Raw genomic sequence first — 18021 nt, forward strand, 5'->3', positions numbered from 1 at the left:
GTAGAAATTTTTAAATTGTCGCCTATGGGGATTTTTAAGTACCAAAGTTTGTCACCATTCCGTGGGCGTGCGCAATTTTGAAACATGGCATGTTGGGTATCTATTTACTCGGCGTAACATTATCTTTCACATTATGGAAAAAAATTGGGCTAACTTTACTGGTTTCTTATTTTTAATTAAAAAAAGTGAATTTTTTCCAAAAAAATTGCGTTTGGAAGACCGCTACGCAAATACGGTGTGATAAAAAATATTGCAATAATCTCCATTTTATTCTCTAGGGTCTCTGCTAAAAAAAAAATATATAATGTTTGGGGGTTCTAAGCAGTTTTCTAGCAAAACAACTGATTTTAGCTTGTAAACACCAAATGTCAAAAATAGGCCTAGGCAAGTGGCTAGGATGCATGATGATGCTCCTTGGATGTTAGGCCCCTCTATATGGCTAGGCTGTGAAAAAGTCTCACACATGTGGTATTGCCATACTCAGGAGGAGTGGCAGAATGTATTTTGGGGTGTCATTTTTGCTGTGTACATGCTATGTGTTAGGAATATCCTATAAATTCAAACGAACTGAATATCCGCGCTACCAGTGTAAGCAGCTGCCATAAACCACAATGTGATCAGAAAATGAAATATAAAATGCAGCGCTGAAAATGAAATCCTATGTATATATGGAAATGTAAATACAATAAAAAATAACGATAAAATTCTGGAACAGTCCAATCCACCCATGCACCATGGCAAGTGAGGAAATCCGTCTAATAGGTGCTTGAAAAAGTGAGAACCTCCACCACATGTATAGTGACCAATTGGCCTCTTACCGAATACAGGTGACCAATGCTCTCACAAAGGTCATTAACGCTTTTGCTCAAGGCAGGACGACCAGATTCCCAAAATGATGACAGAAGCTCCTAGATTTCTTAGATCTCCTTCCAAGGATAGGATCTATCATGTAGTGTCCCTCTCAGACATGGAATAGAGACAGGGAAAGACCATGGTGCACAAGCCGGATTGAATGCATCGCCCGCCAGCGATCATTGAATTTTATTCTTAAGGTCCCTCATGTTTTTACGTGTGGTGAGTGCATTTTATTTTAAATAAACGCTTTTATTTGGAACATACTGCACCATGGTCTTTCCCTGTCTCTATTCCATGTCTGAGAGGGACACTACATGATAGATCCTATCCTTGGAAGGAGATCTAAGAAATCTAGGAGCTTCTGTCATCATTTTGGGAATCTGGTCGTCCTGCCTTGAGCAAAAGCGTTAATGACCTTTGTGAGAGCATTGGTCACCTGTATTCGGTAAGAGGCCAATTGGTCACTATACATGTGGTGGAGGTTCTCACTTTTTCAAGCACCTATTAGACGGATTTCCTCACTTGCCATGGTGCATGGGTGGATTGGACTGTTCCAGAATTTTATCGTTATTTTTTATTGTATTTACATTTCCATATATACATAGGATTTCATTTTCAGCGCTGCATTTTATATTTCATATCCTATAAATTGACAACTTTGTGTAAAAAAAAAAAGTTTTCATTTTTTTCCCACATTTTCCATAAACCTGTGGAAAAAAATGATATGTTCAAACGACCCATAATGCCTCATAGAATATACGTTGGAGTGTTTGCTTTCCAAAATGGGGTCATTTTGTGGACTTTTCCATTGTATTGGTGCTCTAGGGCCTTGAAAAGTGTGATAGGTAGTAAGAAAGTTTTATGTGTATTTATGCTCCTAGAACGCCTGAATGTGCTTCTTGGACGTGGAGTCTCTTTTTGTGGCCAGGCTGTGTAAAAGTCTCACACATGTGGTATCGCCATACTCGGAAGGAGTAGCAGAATGTATTTTTGGGTGTAATTTTTGCTGTGTACATGCTATGTGTTAGAAATAGCTTATAAATTGACAACTTTGTGGGAAAAAAAAGAAAAAAAAATTTTTTTCTTCATTTCCCAAGAATTGTGGGAAAAAATTACAACTTCAAAAAACTCACCATGCCTCTTACTAAATACCTTGGACTGTCTACTTTACAAAAATGGGTCATTTGGTCTGTATTTGTACTGTCCTGACATTTCAGGGCCTCAAGAAAGGAGATAGGCAGTCAGTACATCTGGTGTGATCAATTTTCAGTAATTGGTACCATAGCTTCTAGACTCAATAACTTTCACACAGACTAAATAATATACACTAATTTGGGTTAATTTTACCAGAGACATGTAGCAGTATACATTTTGGCCCAAATGTATGAAGAAAAATTTATTTTTTGCAAAATTTCATAATTGAAACTAAAAAAAAGTGTTCTTTTTTCAAAATTTTTGCTCTTTTTTTGCATATATCACGAAAAAAAAAAACCCCAGTTGTGATCAAATACCACCAAAAGAAAGCTCTATTTGTGTGAAAAAAATGATAAAAATTTTGTTTGGTTACAGTGTAGCATGACTGAGCAATTGTCATTCAAAGTGTGAGAGTGCTGAAAGCTGAAAATTGGTCTGGGCAGGAAGGGTGTCTAACTGCTCTGTATGGAAGCGGTTAAGTTGTACCTACTAGCTTTGGAAACTTTACCTTTAGCTCATTAAATCAGTTATATTACTAGTAAATTCTGTGATTTGTAAATCATAGATATTTACAGCATACACAAAAGCTTGTGCGATGGATTATTACTTTCTCTAGCTCTTCCATTTTGCCTCAGTTGGAAGCCTTCTTTGCAGATATGCAGAACTTTTAAACTTAAAGTAGCCATAACAACTTGATAAAAAATAATGTTCTTTAGCAAGGACCATACATTATACATTAATAATAGGGTACCAAAATTGGTGTGTGCTGTAAATTGCATCCAGTATTGCTCCTGTTTCTTCTTGCTGGAGGCTATTTTGCTGAAGCCCAGAGCCCCTGAACAGCAGTAATTCATAAAAGGGAACCAAACCCATCGATTTAACAGACCTGACCCAGAATCAGGTCGTCTACGAATGATTTTAGCACCGGGCTCCCAACGAACATGCGATGCGCTCCGGGAGAGAGGTGGCCTGCTTCCGTCTGCACTCCGGTCCCGAGGCGAGCGGCTGCTCTATGCGCCGGCCCCCGCCACGGCGAAGGCCCAGGCCAACCTGGGCCCTGCGGTATCGTCACCTTTAGGGGGGGATTCTGACTTAGAGGCTTTCAGTCATAATCCAACAGATGGTAGCTTCGCCCCATTGGCTCCTCAGTCAAGCACATACTGTACACCAAATGTCTGAACCTGCGGTTCCTCTCGTACTGAGCAGGATTACTATTGCGACAACACATAATCAGTAGGGTAAAACTAACCTGTCTCACGACGTTTAGTGGGAAAACAAAAAAATTTAAAAACAGTTACTTTGCTGGAATGCCGGGGTTGCTAACTGTCACATTTGCTTGTGTCCTCAACCAAACTGTCAAACCATCAAATGTCTGGTGTCTTCCCATATCACATATGCAGTACCATGGCAGTTGAGTTGCAGATCAAACAGAAGCAGCTTTTTTGACTGTAAAGAATGGGAGAGTATCATTCTGCTTTTAGGCTGTCAGCAGATTGGCCTCTACCTCTATGCCTAAAAATAGAGAGCAACTGACCATGCGCAGAGCAGGGTGAAACAGTGTATTACTGGATTTTACCCCTACTCCTGCCCACGCTATAGCCAAATAATGGCTACAGCACAGGCTCCCATTGCTGGGAGGGGGTCTATGGACGTCCTCCCGTAACCCCGCCTCCTGCGCTTCACCTGCGATGTGCATTGGCAGGGATCTGGTCGGGGTAAAGAGCCTGGATTGGGGTAAAGAGCCAATCACATTGCCACCTATCGGTGTGGCCTATCAGTGCCCATCAATGCCAAATATTAGCACAGCCTCTTCAGTGCCTCTCCATCAGTGCCGCCTCAGTGCCCATCAGTGAAGCCTATCAGTGCAGCCTCACCAGCGCACATCAGTGAAGGAGGAAAATTACTTATTTTGAATATTTTTTAACAGAAACAAAGAACATTTTTTATTTTTTACAAAATTTTCGGTCTTTTTTTTGTTTAGCATAAAAAAAAAAAAATATTGATTAAATACCACCAAAAAAAAAGCTAAAAATGAAAAATTATAAGAAATTGGTTTGGATACAGTGTTGCATGACTAGGCAATTGTCATTCAAAGTGCGACAGCGCTGAGATCTGAAAATTGGCCTAGCCCTAGACAGCAATGGGGTGAAAGTGCCTAGTAGGCAAGTGGTTAAAGTGTAGATACACCTATTTTTAATGTTTTACATAGCTTTACCTGCAAAAAAGGCCAACCTGAAGTGATCTTAAATGAGAAATATGGGGTTTGATTTTCTTTCAGAATCATACTTACCTAGTTGAATGCAGCATTGGTCTAATACTGCACCTGTCACCCGCTGGCTCTAACACTGCAAAACAAGTGACCAAACACCGCCGATCGCTCGGTTCTCAGAGCTCCACTCTCTGCTCTGCCCCCCCCCCCCCCCCCTGCTGTACTTCTCCTTTAATTTTCTGAGTAAAGTTCTACATTAAAGTCATGAACACTATCTGTGAGGTTGAATATTTTCCCAACAGTTTTATTTCTCTTGCCACTGCAACCACAACCAGTTATGATTTTCGTATACTCTGTCTTCTTATTTTAAGTCAGAAGATTTTTAAGCACTCTTCAAGAAAACATTTGCCTTGAGGGACATGTGATGTAAATTCTTTCCAGATGCAAGTAGGAAATAAACTGTGTAAGATTTCTTTTCTTCTGGGAGAGTTTTTTTTCCTGGACATATGTAATGTCATTTCTCCAGTGGAAACTGAGAAGTATCAGAATACTTTGCTTTACTCTTGGCTTTTTGTTTCAAATTCTTGAGCCAAATAGGAGTAGATTTATTACATTTTTTAGAAGACACACCAGGCATTTTTATTAAAGGGAAAGTGCCATCAGTTGTGATCATTTTTTAGTATTACAGATTATTAAGTGTGTTGCAACTAAAGATGAGAACTTTTTGTGCAGGGGGTGTGTGTCAGGACAAATCTGATTATTGGAGGAGAGCAGACTGAGTTCCTAGCATAGCTAGAGAACTGACCATAATGTGTTCTCCTGCTTAGTGTGGTCAGTTTTTAATAGGAAAGAGGGACTGAAAGGACACCAGGGATTTCACAAAGAGAACAGGATACTTTTTCATACAAGTACATGGTACAGCAGGCACATATCAGGAATGTGAAATGTTTGGGTTTACATAATTTAGCACAATTAATATTTCTAGATGATCCCTCTAAATCGTCACATTTTAATTTCAAGTCTACTTTAACTACATACCCCCCGCCCACCATCAAATGACAGCAGGGGGGCTCTCGTTCTGGGACAACGTCATATGACAGTGCCCCAGAAAGGCCTTTTTTGCTCGCCAATGACTTGGTTCTTTACTCATGTGATCGGCTGTGTCCAATCACAGCCGGTCACATGTAAATGAGGAAGTGCCGTTTATCGGCTCTCCTGGCCTCACACTGTCAGAGTGTGTGGCGAGGAGAGCCGATCAGCGGCTCCTCCTCAAAGGGGATTCTAGGACAGGTAATCAGGGCACTGATCATCAGTGCCCTGATTACAAAAAGTTAACAAACAGTGCCCACAGTGCCTACCATCAGTGCCCACAGTGCCCACAATCAGTACCCATAGTGCTGCCAGTCAGTACCCATCAATGCCTGCTCATCTGTGCTGCCCATCAGTGTCCATCAGTGCCTCCTGTCAGTGCCCATCAGTACCCATCAGTGCTGCCCATCAGTGCCCATCAGTGCTGCCCGTCAGTGCCCATCAGTGCCGCCGTCAGTGCCACCTTTCAGTGCCCATCAGTGCTGCCTATCAGTTCTCATTAGTGACGCCTATCAGTGTTCATCAGTGCCACCTATCAGTGCCCATCAGTGTAGCATATTATTACCTCCTCATCAGTTCCACCTCATCAGTGCCCATAAGTGCCACCTCATCAGTGCCCATAAGTGCCACCTCATCAGTGCAGCCTATCAGTGCCCATCAGTGCTGCCTCATCAGTGAAGGAGAAACATTTTCAAAATTTACTGACAGAAAATAAGAAAAACATTATTTTTTTTTTCAAAATTTCTGTCTTTTTTTTTTTTTTTAATAAGAAATAAAAAATCCAACGGTGATTAAACACCACCAAAAGAAAGCTCGATTTGTGTGAAAAAAATTATGAAAATTTCATATGGGTGTAGCATTACCGCGCAATTGTCATTCAATGTGTGACAGCGCTGAAAGCTGAAAATTAGCCTGGGCAGGAAGGGGGTGAAAGTGCACTGTATTGAAGTGGTTAACTGAACTTTTCGGAAGCTAATGAAGCAGTAGCAGGTACCTTCGTGAGCTCAATGTACAGAAATATCAGACATAAGTTGTTCTATTTCTGCTTTCGTTCATTTTCCAAAACTGTCATTAGGCTAAAAAGTCTTTTTTTGGATTTTGCATGACTTGCAAACAGCATTGTAGTTGCAAATTATTCATCTTACAGGTGCTCCACTGCCCTGGAATTATCATGCAGCTTGTTCCCTGCCCAGGATTTTATATTTGGTCAATCTTTCCCGGGTATACGCAGTGTCATTTCATCCATTTTTATTTTTAAATTTCAATAACTATTCCCATGACATATGTCCAGATGAACTTAGACATGACAGCCATAGGACCAAAGGTCGTTTATAATTTTTAACCTAAGTGCATAGGATGTATTAACTCTGAACTCTGGGCTAAAACTTCTTTACATGCCTTTTTTGCTCCTTTCCTCCATTCACTGAAAATGTAGTTCATCTTCTGGTTGGCTCAGTAGTTGTTTTGAAATAGCCAGTTCATTAAATAAAATGGTTAATTCCCTGTGATTCCTGTTTTAAGACTGGTGGCCTCTATGCCTTGTATTCCCCCCAGCCACCGGTCTTGTCATATCCCTACTGTAGTTCTTTCTACAGCAAACAGTGAGGTAAAAGGCATCCCTGCTCACTGTAGTGGGCGGACTTACTTGTACCATCCTACAAATGACCGCTTAGGACACTCTGGGTCTCTCCCGCCTCCCAAATCCTCACAGCTAGGAGTCTCTGCCCCTCCACTCTATGACTGTTAGCACATGAGCGGCTGCCTGTGTCATAGCAACTGATGACTCATCCCAGGCCCACGACAGATTAGAGCAAAGGGGCCAGATATGCTGACTTTCATTGCTAACCAAATATGATCACATGCCCATATTTAGTTTGAGATGTAAGCCAGTATGTCCAGGTGCTTTGTTTCTCTTCTGTTGTGGTCGGGGACGTGATCACATGGAAGTACACAAGCTGTGGCAGAAGTTATAAGAAATTGCAAACCTAGAGGAGGAAGAATTATAATATTTAATTAGAGTGTATTACTTGGATAAACTGGGCAGGTGGCCATGTTTGGTTAGGGATTAAAAACAGCATGTCAGGGCAATTCGTTTCTCTTTTGTTGCAGCCTTGTGTACCCGCCCACATTCACTACAATTCCCTGTGCTTGATGGGAAATGCAGTTTCCTATTACTGTAGAGAAATATGTGATCTCTGCTGCTACACCTCCCCCTTTGCCCAGCAGATGCTTTTTTTTTTTTAATTAAAGAGATGAAAATTCCATTAAACTTTTCTCCTAAATAGTAAGGTTTTGAAAAATGTTTTAACTCTTTAGTGATTTATAAAGGTGGGTGAACTAATGCATGATTTTTCTTCTTTTTTTTTTCCTATCCCGGAGTTCTGTAAAAAAATGATCTTCAGTTCGTAGGGTAGTTTTTTTTTTTTTTTTTTTAAACGTCAAAAGTTTAATTTATTTCATTAGGTGTTCTTTGTATTTTATTTTCCTTTTTTGTATTTGAGAATTATTTGTGTACTGTCACAATAATTTTTTAGTTTCACTTTTTTCTGTGGAAAAAAACATAAAAGAATGAGGCTTATGAAAAGCGTGTATTGGCACAGGAACAGATCCAGGATAGTTGAAAGAAGCTTCTGTAACCCTCAGGAGTCATGTAAAGCTCTCTCCTTATCTACATAACATGAGGGGACATCTTTACACTTTAATGTAGGCAACTACTGGGTACTTTGCAAATGTTAACGGCAAAGTTAATGGCATAGGAAAGTACACTCAGCATGCTTATTTAAATGTGTTTTTATTAAAACCTTAGGGTTTCCAACATACAGCACCAACTGGCTCTCCTGGAAAGTGAAACATGGCCTGGGATGGCTGATGCAGACAGGGACCGTATACAACTCATCAAGGAAAAAGAGGCCCTTCTACAAGACCTGCAGCTCATTAGTCAGCAAAGGCGACCTCCTGAAGATCTGGCAAAGCTGGAAGAAGAAAAGGGACGTTTAGCTGATGAGATCCAGAGGGCTCGCTCTATCTCTACTCAAGGAGCCACTGAAAGGTTTGTGATTTACAGAAACATCTGCTGACAAGTAATTTGTTTTAGATAGAGCCATATACACAACATTTTGGAAATTCAGTATAACAACCATCTACAACTTTAGGGAAAAATGCCTGCTGTGATTGTGGTGGTAATGCCAGATTACCTTAACAATGACCATGTTACATATCTCGACAATGACCATTTTGCAGTATCACAAGGGAATCTTGCATTTCAGTGTACATTGCACAGGCCAGAAAAGGAACAAGAACAAGAAGAAAAACTCCCCACACATACACACAAGTGAGATCACTCTCCCAAATCAACAGAAATACTGATACAGAACTTTCAGGTAAAACACTTGTAACCCATACAAGTAATAATTCACTCCCTAAAACTGATATTCATGTACTCCAGCCACATGTCCCATAAATGTAAACCTCAGATATAAAAAATGAACAAATAGCATCTCAATATAGTGTGTATTAACCTGAATCCAAAGCACCAAGTGTAGTTCCTTCCTGATCCCTTCTCCTTATGTTATCTGCATGACTCACCTGTATTTTTTTCAGAGCCTGTGAAGAGGAGGGGGGTGGGGGGGGGGGAGTGTAACTTCCCTCCAATCAGCTATCAGATTTCATGGAGCTGTGTGCTCTAGTTTTTCAGTGTGTGTGACCTCAGACCCCCTGCTTCTGCTGCTGAGAGATGTTGTGTAAAATGTTGGTTTTGGAAGACTGTAGAGGAGCGAGGGCTGAAGATTAACAGGTACAACCTACATAGGAGATAAAAAACCTTCAGTGTGCAGCTCCACACTCAGCCCCCCCCCCCCAATACTTACCTAAGCCTGATCTTGATCCAGGGATGTACACGAGACCCAAGGTACTCCCGGTTCTCTCCCTCCTGATTGACTGGGGGCACTTGGCAAGAGGTCCAGAGCACCAGCAGGGGACCCAAGAAGAGGAGGATCTGGAGGGTATCATTCTGCTTTAAGGCTGTCAGCCGATTGCCCGCTACAAGCTTGCAGTGCTTAAAAATGGAGAGCAACCGAGCTAGTGCTAAGCAGGGTGAAACAGTGTATTACTGGATTTTAACCTACTCCTGCCCACGCTATAGCCAAATGATGGCTACAGCACAGGCTCACATTGCTGGGAGGGCGTCTATGGACATCCTTCCGTGATCGCGCTTCCTGCGCTCCCCCTGCGACGTGCATTGGCAGGGATCTGGTCGGGGGAAAGAGCTTGGATTGGGGTAAAAAGCCAATTACAGTGCCACCTATCAGTGGCACAGACAAATTTTAATCCATGTATGGGCACTGTGTTTGATCTCTCCCTCCTGATTGGCTGAGCGCCAATCATGGCCAATGAGGCAGGGGCAGGGCTGAACTGCACTCTCTGTGTCTTATGGACACAGAGAGCCGGCTCGGGAGCGAGCACACACAAGTGCTCCAAAAGCAAACGGCTTGCTATAGGGGCACTCGGCAAGGGGAGGGGTCCAAAGCACCAGCAAGGAACCAAGAAGAGGAGGATCTGGGCTGCTCTGTGCAAAACCACTGAACAGAGCAGGTAAGTATTACGTTTGTTATTTTTTTTAAATACATTTTTTTCCTTTACAATTACTTTAAGTTGGGTATTGAAGCCCTGCTCAGGTTTAAAGTAAAGCTAAAGTTTTTTTTTTTTACTTTTATGCATTCTCTGCATTAAGGTAAAACACCTTTTAGGTGCATGGTATATATATCAGCGCTGCTATATCAAAATGCTATACATATATAATTCAATAAATATAACTATACATTTGTGAATCAATAAAGTGACATGTGCATAAATAAATAAGTAAATGAATAAGAGTGCTTGGTGGAAAGTCCTTCAAATAAATATAAATTCACATGAGTTAAAAAATTTAGGAAATTCTTTCGTGCATCAAAGTGGTGGTGCTTGCAAATGCAAGGAAAGTGGGTCATTCAGTGCTCCCCTCTCATGCCCCCACTCACCAGAAGAATGAGATCTTTACAGCATCAAGTGCTATGCAAGCACTGTGGGTAATATGGTATCCTTTCCCTTTCTCCTTGATATATATCGTATACCAATGGATAAACGTTAGGGTACTTCCTTAATTGTAAGACTCCCCGTGTAAGAAGTTATGAAATGGAAGAAGAGATCCTCATAGTGTAAACTGGTATATTTATTTTAATAAATAAGTAACAAACACTTACAGTTCAGTATCGGCAATACAGCATGTAAAATAATTCCTGGCATCGCACCGCATCGGTGTGAGTTCCAAATACGAGAAGTGTCGTAAGACGTTATTCCCCTGCTTGACGCGTTTCGCACCTCCCACTGGGCATCATCTTTTAGGTGCAGTTTCCCTCCTGGCCAGCTTTAGGAACTGCATTAGGTGTACTAATCACAATACGATAGTATAGGAGAAGTGATTTCCCCCATCCACCTCAAATGTGGGGATGGGGGAATCGGATCTTTTTTTCTTTCAACCTGCTGGTTGAACAGAAAACAATTATTAATGTATGGGCTGCCTAAATAGCGTTACATTTATTGTGTTCTTGTTTGTGTAACTGGCATTCACACGAAGAGAGATCTGAAATTCATGTATTGGGTGTGATCAGTACTTTTCACCTGCATTATATTGATTAGTAGGTCTGAACCAGGAAAAAAATCAGGTCCTGTCACGTTCATCTTAAGCAAGCCATAAATGGATTGAAATTTGGCTGGTTCAGCAGGGAGCAGACAAATTTTGATCCATGTATGGGCACTGTGGTTGATCAAATTCTGTACAACCGCCCTGTTGGATTTTTCCTGCTCCATCAGCACCGCAGGCAATAGCCTTCAACACCGATTGGTGTATTCTGAAGGTAGGGAAGTCTTCCCACTTTGCCTGGAAACTTTACCTTTAGCTCATTAAATCAGTTATAGTACTAGTAAATGCTGTGATTTGCATGTAAATCGTAGATATTTACAGCATACACAAAAGTTTGTGCATTGGTATATTATTATTATTATATTATTATATTCTCTAGCTCTTAAACTTAAAGTAGAATATTACCCATAATAACTTGATAAAAAAGAATGTACTTTAGCAAGGACCTTACATTCTACATTAATATTTAGGCTTCCAAAATTAGTGTGTGCTGTAAATTACATCCAGCATTGCTTCTGTTTCTTCTTGCTGGAGGCTGCTATTTTGCTGAAGCCCAGAGCCCCTGAACAGCAGTATTTCATAAAAAGGGAACCAAACCCATCGATTTAACAGTTTAAAAAAACAGTTACTTTGCTGGAATGCATAGATTGCTAACTGTCACATTTGCGTGTGTCCTCAATCAAACTGTCAAACCATCAAATGGCTGGTGTCATACCTGATTACGTGCAGTACCATGGCAGTTGATTTGCAGATCTAACAGAAGCAAAGTAAAGAATAGGAGGGTATTATTCTGCTTTAAGGCTGTCAGCAGATTGGCCTCTACAAGCTCGCAGTGCTTAAAAATGGAGAGCAACTGAGCGTGTGCAGAGCAGTGTGGAACAGTGTATTACTGGATTTTAACCTACTCCTACCCACGCTATAGCCAAATGATGGCTAAAGCACAGGCTCACATTGCCGGGAGGGCATCTATGGACATCCTCCCGTGATCACGCTTCCTGCGCTCCCCCTGGGATGTGCATTGGCAGGGATCTGGTCAGGGTAAAGAGCCAATCACAGTGCCACCTATCAGTTGCACAGACAAAGTTCAATCCATGTATGAGCACTGTGGTTGATCAAATTCTTTACAACTTCAATGCCGATTGGTGTATTCTGATGGTGGTGAAGTCTTCCCACTGTCAGAATACATTGGCTCATTGGAGAGGATTTGGTTGGCTGCATAAGTTCTGTTTGTTTACACATTAATGCTCATGTCCTGCCCTTTCACCCTGTGAGGCCTGTGTCTTGCCCCTTCACATTGAGGTGCTTATGCCCTGTCCTTTTACACCGTAGTGCTCAAATCCTGACCTTTTACACCTTAGTGTTCATGCCCTACCCTTTCACACTGTATTGCATATGTCCTGCTCCTTAACATTATAGTGCTCAAGCCCTGTCCTTTCACATTGAGGTGCCCATGTGTTGCCCTTTCACACTGCAGTGCTCGTATACTTCTGTTTCACACTGAGGTGCTTATATCTTGCCCTTTCACACTGAGGTGCTCATGCCCTGCCTCTTCACACTGAGGTGCTTATACCCTGCCCTTTCACACTGAGGTGCTCATGTCCTGCCTCTTCATACTGAGTTGTTCATATCGTACCTCTCACAATGAAGTGCTCATGGTTGGTACCTTTAGGGCCCTTTCACACTGATGCATGTCTGATGCCTTCTCACTGATTTACAATAGAAGGGGCCTTTTTCCTTTTTGGTTTTTAAAAAACTGCACCAAAGATGTAGCATGCAGGACTTTTCAAATATTTAATGGAAAATAGTTTATTGCACGTTTGATACTCTTTAAAAGCGTGGCAAAAGCTCATCAGTGTTAAAGGGGCTCATGCCCTACCCTTTTACACTGTAGTTCTTATGTCCTTTTCATGGCTACCCCTTCACACTAAAGTGCTGATATCCTGCACCTTTACACTGAAGTACTCATATCCTGCTTTTTTACACTGATGTGGTCTTGCCCTGCCTTTTCACTCTAGGGTGTTCATATCCTGCCTTTTCACACAATAATTCTGATGTCCTGCTTTTTTACTCTTAGGTGCTCATCTCTTGCACCTTCCTACTAAGGTGCCCATATCAGCCTTTTCTATGTCTACCCCTTCACACTGAGGTGCACTTGCCCTACCTACCCTTTAACACTGAGGTGCTCATATCCTGCATTTTCATACAGAGGTGCTCATATCCTGTTCTTTCACATTAACATGCTGATATGGCACCCCTCCACACAGAGGTCTTTTTCTCCTGACTTTTCACACTCAGGTGCTCTTATCCTGCCCTTTCACACTCTAGTGCTCATGTCCTGCCCTTTCATACTGTAGTGCTCTTCTTCCCTTTCATACTAAAGTGCTCATATCCTGTCCTTTTACACTGTGGTGCTCATGTCCTGCCCTTTCATACGGTGGTGCTCATGTCCTGCCCTTTCATACTAAGGTGCTTATATGCTGCCCCTTTACACTAAGGCTGGCCATGCATGATTCATTTATTTCCTTGAACCAGCTCGTGAACTGATTCCCCCATCCTCACATTTGAGGTGAATGGGGGAATCATTCCCACTGTATTGTATTCTGAGAATGGGGAGCTTTCTCCACCATCAAAATACAATGATCAGTGTTGCTTACTATAGCCAGCAGCAGTAATTGTTTGGGAAAAACCTGACAGGCTGGATGTTCATAAGTCGATTGATAGTTTGACTTGTGTTCAACCAGCCAGCCCATAAATGGATTGAAATTTAGCCAGTCCCTGCTGAACCGGCTGAATTTTGATCCATGTATGGCCAGCTTAAGGTGCTGATGTCCTGCCACTTCACACTGAGGTGCTCTTATGCTGCCCATTCACACTCTAGTGTTCATGTCCTTTCTTTTCAAACAAGTGCTTATTTCCTGCCCTTTCATACTGAGGTGCTTCTGTGCTGTCCTTTCCACTCTATTGCTCATAACTTTTCTTTTCACACTGGGGTGCTCATTCTCTTGGATATGGAACTGGCTAAAAGGGCGTGTCCAAAGGGTGGTAATAAACAGCGCATACTCAGTCTGAGGTAGTAAGCGGGGTGCCCCAGGGCTCAGTCCTGGGACCAACCTTGTTCAATTTATTCATAAACAGCATTGAGGACGGGATCAGTAGTTCGTTATCAGTTTTTTCAGATGACACAAAATTGGCCAGGGCAATAACTGCACAGCATGAAGCAGATATCCTACAGAATGACCTGGACAAAATAACGGAGTGGGCAACGACATGGCAAATGAGGTTTAATGTGGAGAAGTGTAAGGTTTTGCACTTGGGGACTAAAAACATAAAAACACAATACACGTTAGGAGGGGAACCCTTGGGGGATTTAAAAATAGAGAAGGATCTGGGAGTCTTGGTTGATGATAGATTAGGCAACAGCATGCAATGTCAAGCGGTAGCTGCCAAAGCCAGCAGAATATTAGCATGCATAAAGAAAGGGATGTATTCCAGAGATAAGACTATAATCCTTCCACTTTATAAAACTCTGGTCCGACCGCATCTGGAGTATTCTGTCCAGTTCTGGTCCCCAGTCCTCAGGAGGGATGTGTTGGAGCTGGAGAGAGTCCAGAGAAGGGCAACTAAACTGATTAGGGGATTGGAGGACCTTAACTATGAAGAGCGGCTGCAATCACTCGATTTATTCTCCCTGGAGAAGAGCCTGAGGGGGGACATGATAGCAATTTATAAATTTCTCAATGGGAATCTCAGCTTAGAAAAAAAGCTGTTCATTCGAAGGGATTGCATGAGGACAAGAGGGCATACCATGCGATTAGAGGAGAAGCATTTTAATCTCTGGCAACGAGGGGGGTTCTTTACTGTTAGGGTTACAAGATTGTGGAATTCTCTACCACAAGAGGTGGTTTCTGCGGGTAGTATGGTGGCTTTCAAATGACTCTTAGACTTACATCTCAAGGATCAGGACATTAAGGGCTATGTGAGATGATTACAGCCACACACACCCACACAGGTTGAACTGGATGGACTATTGTCTTTATTCAACCTCACCTACTATGTAACTATGTAATCTGCCCATTCACACTGAGATGCTCATGTCCTGCCTCTTTACACTGCAGTGCTGATATCTTGCCCGTTCACACTGAAGTGCTTATGTACTGCCCTTTTATACTGTCTTACACTAGAAAAAGTACATTTCTTTTACGTCCTCCGACAGTCGCCGCCCACTCATACAGTCTTCACCAATGGGGTATTGACTTCATCTCCACAGGAGTAACTAGGCATAAGACTTTTTAAAAAACAAAGCATTTACATAGACACACCTATGGGGGCTGTCCCACTGGTACAATACCCCCTGAAATCAGCCATCCCAACTCAGTTTGTCTTCTGCCTAGTTAAGGAGTAAGATAGGCTTCCCTGTGCTGGGGCTACAGTCTCAGCCTTCTTCTTCTATTTTATGATTTTATTTACTGCAAATGTGTTTTTTTTCTTTGCACTACTAGCTGTTTATTTTGTCAGCGTTAGTTAGTCGGATCTTCTGATGAAGACGGCGTTTGCGGAGCTGGGAGTCGGACTGGTCATCCTGGTTTTCCAGGACAGAGGGCCTGATGGAATCCCAGCCCGCCATCGAGCATTTAGCAGGCTATGTGTTCACCCTGGCCTCGCAAACGACCCATCCCTGTCCTCAGGGATGCAGCCTGCGAGGTGGCTACCTCGCCTTAATGTCTCATCCACGGTTCTTCGTGCACTGTTAGCATCCTGCGTTTTTTGGCTGACGGCACCCCTGCCATCTGAGGGTGGGCGGTTTCCCGTCGATGAGAGGCACCTCACGCCATCGGGTACAGATAAGTACATTCTGTGTGGGGCCTCTGTCTGGGTCTGGCAGTCCTGTGTGTCTGTGTTATCCCCTCATGTCTGTGCGTTTTTTGGGCTCCCTGATCCCGATCCCTGCGGGGGTTTTCTCTCACAGCCTGTGCGCTGTGTGGGTTTGTGGGGGTCCCTCTCCTGTGTCACCTTAGGGTGCTTTTTGGAGGTACAGACACGTGTGGCGACTGCTGCAGGGTTAAAAACCGCCGGTCCGCCATTTTAGGTGTGGGCAGCATGTCTGGCTTCACTGTGGGCGCTTATACAGCATTGTATGTGGTGTTTTTTGGCGCCTTGCGGCGCCATCTTGTGCACATGTCGGCGGCTATTTTACCGAAGCCTCCCATTACTTTCTATTGGCAACCATTTTTCCTTAGCCTGCAGCCTCAGTTCAGCCTCCTGCGGTGACATCACTTCCTCCTTTTACTCTGGAGAGTTCGACTGCGGTGGTAACACTTGTGGGGGTCTGTCTGCTGTCTTTTTTCCTTTTGTAATCCTTCTGGCTGATAAACCACATATTGCAGCGCTGCTAATAAATAAATAAGCATATACATAAATACGACATCAATATCCCTGTGTGTTCTTGTGCAAAAAATTGTGCAAAATATATATACAGAGGACAGCGAAACGCGTCTAGCGATTGGCTGAGTGGACCTGACGTCATTTCCGGCCGGTGAGGCGCACGCTGCGGAAGCAGCAACCACCCAGCCGAGTTCTATATGCTTATATTTTTTTAAAACGTTTGTAAGTAGTTTCTTTTGTGGCTAAAATAAATTTGATTTAACATACTTCACTATGGATGGCCTTTTCTTTCCCACGAGGGGACTCTGAATGTGAAAAGACCACCAGTAAGGAGCTCTCCACACGATTAAGGATACCAGGCCGGCAGAAAGGTGATGACCATACTGCAGAAACATTTCCTAAATGCTTGAGACCAAGTGTGTTGTGGTAAGTAGACAGCCACTAGGGGGTCATTCCCATTTTTACACACATAGAAGCACAGAAGCACTTTGTTTTGTTTTGCATTTGATGGACAATATATGGACTTTTTTTTATGATTTGCGATTTTTTGAATTTATGAAGATTGATTGATTATTTATTGTGTGATTTTGCGAGATTTTGCACAATATATATTTTGCACAATTTTTTGCACAGTTTGCAAAAGAACACACAGGGATATTGATGTCGTATTTATGTATATGCTTATTTATTTATTAGCAGCGCTGCAATATTTGGTTTATCATGTTTGAAAGGCACTAGCACTTTAATCTGCAGCAAGCAGCTAATTAATGCACAGTCACTTTCTCTATATTTATTTATATATTTTTTTTCACCATACCATAAGCACGAGGCTATACCACTATAAGCAATCCTTCTGGCTATCAGTTATCCTGATTGAGGGTCTGTGTGTTCACAGTCTTTGTAGCGGTGTGCTGCAGGGGTCTGCGGCGCGCTTAAAGGGCCAGTAACATTAAAAAAAAAAAAAAAGGATTTTGTTTTTTAACATAGATTCTCAGGACAGCAAATTTCCCACAGCCCTGGTGGGGGATTCAGGTTCATCTAAATCCTCTGCTCTGTCTAGTTTGTCTGCTGCAGTGGCGACTTTGGTGTCCAAAGTGGAGATTCTGATGTCTGAACGTGCTACCAGGAAAAGGCCTCGTTTGTCCTTGTCTTCTGATCCTGAATCTGATATGGTTGCCATAGGTGCCGTACCCCTTGAGGGGTCTCGCTCTTCTCAGTCTGAGGGGGAGGCGGAGGTTGCAGGGGTGGATGATTCCCCCCCCTGGGACGGCCGAGGACCGCGCAGCTATGGATGCGCTGATTCTTGTCATTAAAGAGGATGAGCAAACTCCTCCGGGCATTGTCCTCTTTTGGCACACACAGGACCCGCAAGGCGGCGCAGGTGTTCCCTTGCCCCGCTGAGTTTCACGCTACTGTGAATGATCAATGGCGTCATTTAAAACGCACCTTTGTGGTGCCAAAAAGGTTTCAACTCCTTTATTCTTTGCGGCTCCTACGGATTCGCGCTGGTGTGTAGCCCCTCAGGTGGATCACACTGTGGCCAGATTGAACAAGGACACTCTAGTACCCACTGAGGATTCTCCGGTGTTTAGGGATCCTACAGATAGGAGGATGG

General features: G+C 42.7%; 1 protein-coding gene across 1 annotated transcript in view; it reads left to right on the forward strand.

The window, feature by feature from the left end:
* WWC3 (WWC family member 3) overlaps window positions 1-18021 on the forward strand; it is a 357513-nt gene that overhangs the window by 259723 nt on the left and 79769 nt on the right. The window contains exon 9 of the mRNA XM_082245434.1: window positions 8154-8396. Coding sequence (XP_082101560.1) covers window positions 8154-8396 — 243 coding nt within the window. The remainder of the gene's footprint in view (window positions 1-8153; window positions 8397-18021) is intronic.

This window comes from Pelophylax lessonae (genome assembly GCF_965119305.1).
Source record: "Pelophylax lessonae genome assembly, chromosome: 2".
NCBI classification, from domain to species: Eukaryota; Metazoa; Chordata; class Amphibia; order Anura; family Ranidae; genus Pelophylax; species Pelophylax lessonae.